Source organism: Asparagus officinalis, chromosome 4 (genome assembly GCF_001876935.1).
Source record: "Asparagus officinalis chromosome 4, Aspof.V1, whole genome shotgun sequence".
Classification (NCBI taxonomy): domain Eukaryota; kingdom Viridiplantae; phylum Streptophyta; class Magnoliopsida; order Asparagales; family Asparagaceae; genus Asparagus; species Asparagus officinalis.
In genome coordinates, this window is record NC_033797.1 from 39676392 (window position 1) to 39682556 (window position 6165).

General features: G+C 39.4%; 2 protein-coding genes across 4 annotated transcripts in view; one reads left to right on the plus strand and one right to left on the minus strand.

Moving 5' to 3' along the window:
* Window positions 1-4306, plus strand: part of LOC109837240 (catalase isozyme 1-like) — a 6520-nt gene extending 2214 nt beyond the window's left edge. Inside the window, exons 3-8 of the mRNA XM_020405392.1 lie at window positions 1668-1945; window positions 2274-3050; window positions 3085-3174; window positions 3664-3731; window positions 3816-3909; window positions 4021-4306. Of these exons, the coding sequence (XP_020260981.1) occupies window positions 1668-1945; window positions 2274-3050; window positions 3085-3174; window positions 3664-3731; window positions 3816-3909; window positions 4021-4080 (1367 nt within the window). The 3' untranslated portion in view covers window positions 4081-4306. The remainder of the gene's footprint in view (window positions 1-1667; window positions 1946-2273; window positions 3051-3084; window positions 3175-3663; window positions 3732-3815; window positions 3910-4020) is intronic.
* The window catches only part of LOC109837241, an 8745-nt gene continuing 6032 nt past the window's right edge, over window positions 3453-6165 (minus strand). For all 3 annotated transcript variants that reach the window (XR_002246225.1, XR_002246223.1, XR_002246224.1), the window contains one exon: window positions 3453-3887. The gene's annotated coding sequence lies outside the window, so the exon portion shown is untranslated. The remainder of the gene's footprint in view (window positions 3888-6165) is intronic.

A 6165-nucleotide genomic window follows, 5' to 3' on the forward strand; every position in this document is an offset into this window, starting at 1 on the left:
ATTGTAAGAGGCATTAAAATGTAATTTGTAGATTGTTAAGGGTGCAATTGTACCCTTAGTATACACTATGCATCTGCCCATGGTTTAAACAGTCTACTGCATACACTCAACAATGAGTTTCAGGTTTCAATTATCCTCAAGCCTGGACCCTCAATATTTGGTCAACTTGGATAAGTCTTTTGTTAGAGAATTTCAAGCTCAGGTCTACCCTTAATCATCAATAGGTTTTAGTAATGACACTGTCAACCATGCATAAACTGTACTATATGTTTGTTATTATTTTTTAGCCCAACCAGTTTCTTATGATTTCCAAGCATCTAGCATTCAGATCAAATTAAAGCTGGATCCCACTAGCTCAGCTCTGATGCTTCAGATGATTTAATTTGATAGAAATCCAAAGTTTGTTCTGCAACTGGCGAGCCTGCTTTTGATTTTGGCAACTGAGGCTAATACTCTCAACTTACTACACCAGTAGGGCAAGAAAAGGAATTGTTTCCTTAGTTTAATTCTAGTTTTTCCACTGTAATCATTCTTTTTCAGTTTTCTTAGAGGCATTAAGCTTGAAGGTGTCAATATGGATCAGATGGATTGAAGTCCAAAGCAGCGTCCTTCCTGGTCCCTTTGTATATTTGTGTGACAGCCATAAAGATGTATATTGTAATTATGGCACACTAGATTACTGGTTTGTTTGGAATTTAATTCATACTTCATAAGTCCTAAAAGTTAACGGAGTTTAGTTGTTTTTTTCTTGTTTGAGCCGGATCATGCTCTCATTGTCAATACTTGATAGTAGTAGTCAGGGTAGGGGCACTTGATGTCTTGCATTTCCTTGTAATCTACTGATATAACTCAGGTTTTCAACTTTGGTAATACCTCAGGGTACTTTTTTGAGAGTTGGCTGATCAAGTAGACAACAGGCTGACATCAGACTTAAACCAGTCTAGTGGCCCATCTTGAGTCCTCAAAAATATGGAGTGACCCATGTGTTAAAATCACCAGTCACAAGCTTGAGTCTCCAATGGATCCATTATATATAGTCTACACTAGTCGAATTATTACTCAGCTTAAATTCTATATGATTAGCCAGGTGAACAACTTATATGGTGCTTAACTAAGGTACCATATGAATGATTTGTTTTCTGTAAACATATTATTTTAAACCATGAGCACCACATGTAGTAAATTGTCAATAATAAGCTCAAGGATTTAGGATGAAATGCATCCAATTCAAAGGAGTTCCTGTTCTCTTCTGGATCTCTAAATGACAGAAAGCTTAGTGCCACTGTCCTATACGTATGTGAGTTCTTACAACAATTTCCATGTAGAAATAAAAGTATCAATAAAGACTTTTTCCATCAAAGCAAATGCTTTCCGGCTGTTTGATTTTCAATGATGCTTGTTGTTTAGTCATCTCTTGCTATAATGCTTAAAATCTCCAACTTCTCATGCTTGACATCAACTTCCTATCATTCCTTGGGTTTCAAATTGATTGACACATTCATGCTTGCACTGAATTCAACAGTTAGGCTCTCAGCCTTAAGTAATTGTGAAAACTAGGAGTCTTTTCTTAGGAGCTTTGGCTAATTGAAAGCTATTAATTGGTGCAATGTTCTTTTATCAGTACTTTTACTTGTTTGAATGATGTTAATTGTATTTCACGTCTGCAGGACCCATTCTCCTTGAAGACTATCATCTCATTGAGAAGCTTGCGCAGTTTGATAGGGAGCGCATTCCGGAGCGTGTTGTTCATGCTAGGGGTGCCAGTGCCAAGGGCTTCTTTGAGGTCACTCACGATGTTTCTCACCTCACCTGTGCTGATTTTCTTCGGGCTCCAGGGGTACAAACCCCTCTTATTGTTCGCTTCTCAACTGTCATTCATGAACGTGGGAGTCCTGAAACATTGAGAGACCCAAGAGGTTTTGCTGTGAAATTCTACACCCGAGAGGTAACGAGTTTGTTCTATATTCCTCTTGATGCTTTACTTTGATGCTTTACTAGTTTGGTTGGCATAGCATTTCTCTATAGTTAGAGATTTTCAAACTTTATTGATATTTATTATGATTTGAGGTTAATGGGTAACATATATCATATGAGGAAATTCTCTCGTTCATCCTATTGATATGGTACTATTGCTTCTCAGTTCTAATCTCAATTAGTATCTTAAAGTTTGTTGCTACGTTGAAGTTTCTTTAATTAAGTACAGTTTTAAAGTAACAGTTTCTTTAATTAAGTACAGTTTTAAAGTAACCATTAGCTTTCTCCATTATCTTCAGGGTAATTTTGATCTTGTTGGGAACAACTTTCCTGTCTTCTTCATCCGTGATGGGATGAAGTTCCCTGACATGGTGCATGCTCTCAAACCAAACCCAAAATCCCACATCCAGGAGAATTGGAGGATCATGGACTTCTTCTCACACCATCCCGAGAGCTTGCACATGTTCACCTTCCTATTTGATGATATTGGTGTTCCACAGGATTACAGGCACATGGATGGCTCTGGTGTCAACACATACACCCTCATCAATAAGGAAGGGAAGTCTCATTATGTTAAGTTCCACTGGAAACCAACCTGTGGAGTGAAGAGTTTGTTGGAGGATGAGGCTGTGACTGTTGGAGGCAATAACCACAGTCATGCCACCAAGGATCTTTATGAGTCGATTGCTGCAGGAAACTATCCAGAGTGGAAGCTTTTCATTCAGACTATTGACACAGATCATGAAGACAGGTTTGATTTTGATCCACTTGATGTGACAAAGACATGGCCGGAGGATATCATTCCTCTTCAGCCTGTTGGGCGCATGGTCTTGAACAAGAACATAGACAACTTTTTCACAGAGAATGAACAACTGGCATTCTGCCCGGCAATTGTGGTGCCAGGAATTTACTACTCGGATGATAAGCTGCTCCAGACTAGGATTTTCTCCTATGCTGATACTCAGAGGCACCGTCTTGGGCCAAACTACCTGATGCTCCCAGCTAATGCTCCCAAGTGTGCGCATCATAACAATCACCACGATGGTTTTATGAATTTCATGCACAGGGATGAGGAGGATGTTTTGTCATATATAATATGATTTTCTACAGGTGAACTATTTCCCTTCGAGATATGATCCTGTTCGTCATGCAGAGAGGTTCCCAATACCACCTGGTGTCCTTACCGGAAGACGTGAAAAGGTAAGTGTCAGCATAATTATGTGTATTTAACATTTTTCTAGCGCCCTGAGAGATTGCAATAGGCTAATACCATTGCTTTGAGCCAAAATTTTAAACCTCCAAGCAAATGCTAATGGGTATATGAATGCCTGGTACAGATTTAGCTTGCCAGGTACAAAGCAATGTTTGTCTTGTATCGTCCCTTTCCTTTAACGACCTCCCCATTTCCCAATTGATATGTTAACAATCATTTAATGCCTTGTTTTCTTATTGCAAAAAATAAGTAAATAAATAAATAATAATAATAAATCAAACACTACTATAAGTATTCATGCCTTGTTTTGTAGCCATGTTAAGCTTTCGTGCCTTCTCAAAGGCTAGCTCATCAAATGTGGGTCACATGAAAATATTTCCAATTCCCGTTTGTACATATCATAACAACTGTAAGTAATATGATTCTTTCCGTTAGAGCTACAATTTTTACTCTTTTCAACCTCGTGATGAATGTAGGTCATAATTGCCAAGGAAAACAACTTCAAGCAGCCTGGAGAGAGATACCGCTCCTTTGATCCTGCCAGGTCCGTTCTCTAGCATTTTACAAAATACCCATTACCCTTTACTGTCAAAAACTTTCTTTAATGCATTTCATTTCTCCCCTCCAGGCAGGAGCGTTTCATCTGCAGAATGGTGGATGCACTGTCAGACCCCAAAGTTACCCATGAGATCCGAAGCATCTGGATATCATATTGGTATCAGGTTAGTTTTCCCTTCTTAGTAAAAGGATATTGACGCCATTTTGTGCAAGTAATATCTAAGTATCTTAAAATGAGTCGCAAGATTGCTTATTGTGGCAATAAATGTTTGCAGGCTGACAGGTCTCTCGGTCAAAAGCTGGCAACTCGTCTCAACGTCAAGCCAAGCATGTAAGCAAACATGTTTGCAAATTGTCATTAGTGCGATTTGAGATTTGTGGGAGTGTTTATACACAGAAAAAGGGTGTCTCAGAGGCTAAAAAGAAACCTGTATTGATCTCAGGGAACTTTATATGAACATCTGAGTCTTGTTACTGTACTATTTTAATAATGTAATAATATACATTGCGAATAAGTTGAGTAAACTTTTTTGGTTATATATGTGCAGGTTTTTATTGTTAGTTTGATTCAAGCTCTGACAATGCTGTTGCATTTATGCTTCTAAAGCAATAAAAAGGTGTCGGGTGTCCCCTAGTAGGGTTCCTATTGATAACTTTAGAAGAAGACTATATCCTTGTCATAGGAGGGGATTTTCCTCCTTGTCGCCTATGTGGCACAATCCCCACCATCCTCATAAAGTAGGCACAAATCCCCCAACTCATACACTCTCCTACTTTATGAGGAGGGGGGATTGTGCACATAGCTCAAGGAGGAAATCCCTCCTATGACAAGGATATCCATTAATATATATAATAATATAATATTATATTATATAATATATATATATATATATATATATATATATATATATAGAGAGAGAGAGAGAGAGAGAGAGAGAGAGAGAGAATTAATGGGTATCTTTGTTATAGGAGGGGATTCCTCCTTGACGCTCTCTAAATCACATGATTGAGCGACATTGTGGATCTGCTCCGTTGAACTGATCTACATATTCTAAAACCCTAACACACCAAGTTTGGGGTGAACCTGTCGTCGTTGACTTCATCCACTCGTATCAATTAAAGGTTTTTGAATGAATAGAACGTTTCACATGCTCGAGAGGGTCAAACACCGACAGATTCACCCCAACTTGTGTTTTGGGGTTTTAGAATATGTAGATCAAGTTCAATTCGGAGCGACATCCATAATTTCGCTCATCATGTGATTTTAGAGACGCTCAAGGAGGAATATCCCTGCTCTATGACAAGGATACGCATTAATTCATATATTATATATATAATATATATATATATATATATATATAAACTATATATATATTATATAATATATATATATATATAAATATATATATATCTTACTTGATATAAGGTGGAAGGTCTCAATAAAAACAGAAAAATAAAGGAGAAAATAAGAAAATGATATACTACATAATACATGATTATATGCTACTTGATATAGTGGATAGGATATCAATATAATATATACTATGGTATTTATCCCCTCGTCAAACTCACGGCATATAGAGAACTGAGAGTTTGGGTAAGATGAGCCAATCTTGCGTAGATGGTTGTGTACATGGGAGAGGTGATTGAATATGAGCACATTAGTTGTAGGATTTGCAGGCGATGAGATGGAGGCTGTCCACTGGGAGTTTTGATAAAGTCGGAACTGGCGGCCATCTCTTGAGGATGTGGAAGAGACGCGAGTGGAGGTTGTATGTTGAAGGTGGACAGAGGACACTACGCGTTGTAGCTACATGTAGTTGATGGTGGGAGTGTCGCCATGAGATGTCTCTCGAGCGTGCCATTGAGGACCTTATGTTCAACATCATTGATGGGCATTGAGCATCCATCAAGGGTGACGATGGTTGTGGTTGTCGTTTTTGGTGGAGTCACAAAGGAGCCAGTGGCAGCCATCAGTGAAAGAGCAGGGCACAATAGCACTGACTGTAAGTTGTGGATGACTTCGGTTGTGAAAGGGCAGAGGGTAGGAGGTTGCAACGGGTGGTCGACGATCAGACATGATTGTCCTAAGAAGGCGGACCTGTGGTTGTGAGAGGAGGCGCAGTGACCGTATCTAGGCTGTTGGTGGATGGAGAGTAGGATTGGGTTGTTGTAGTGGCGTAGCCTAGCGGCGAGGGCAATAGTAGGATGTGCTTCGCGAGACAGTGTTTGAGTAATGGGCGATAGCGTATAGGTCACACCTAAGGTGTGCAAGGGTGATTTGCAGCGTTGCTAGTGTCTAGTCCAGGTGAGCTTGGTTGGTCAAAGGAATAGCGATGGGTAAGGTTGCAGCAACGATAACGGGAGTTGCTGTGGGTGGTTGCATCGGTGCTAGTTGCAGAGATGAAGCTTGGTTGCGG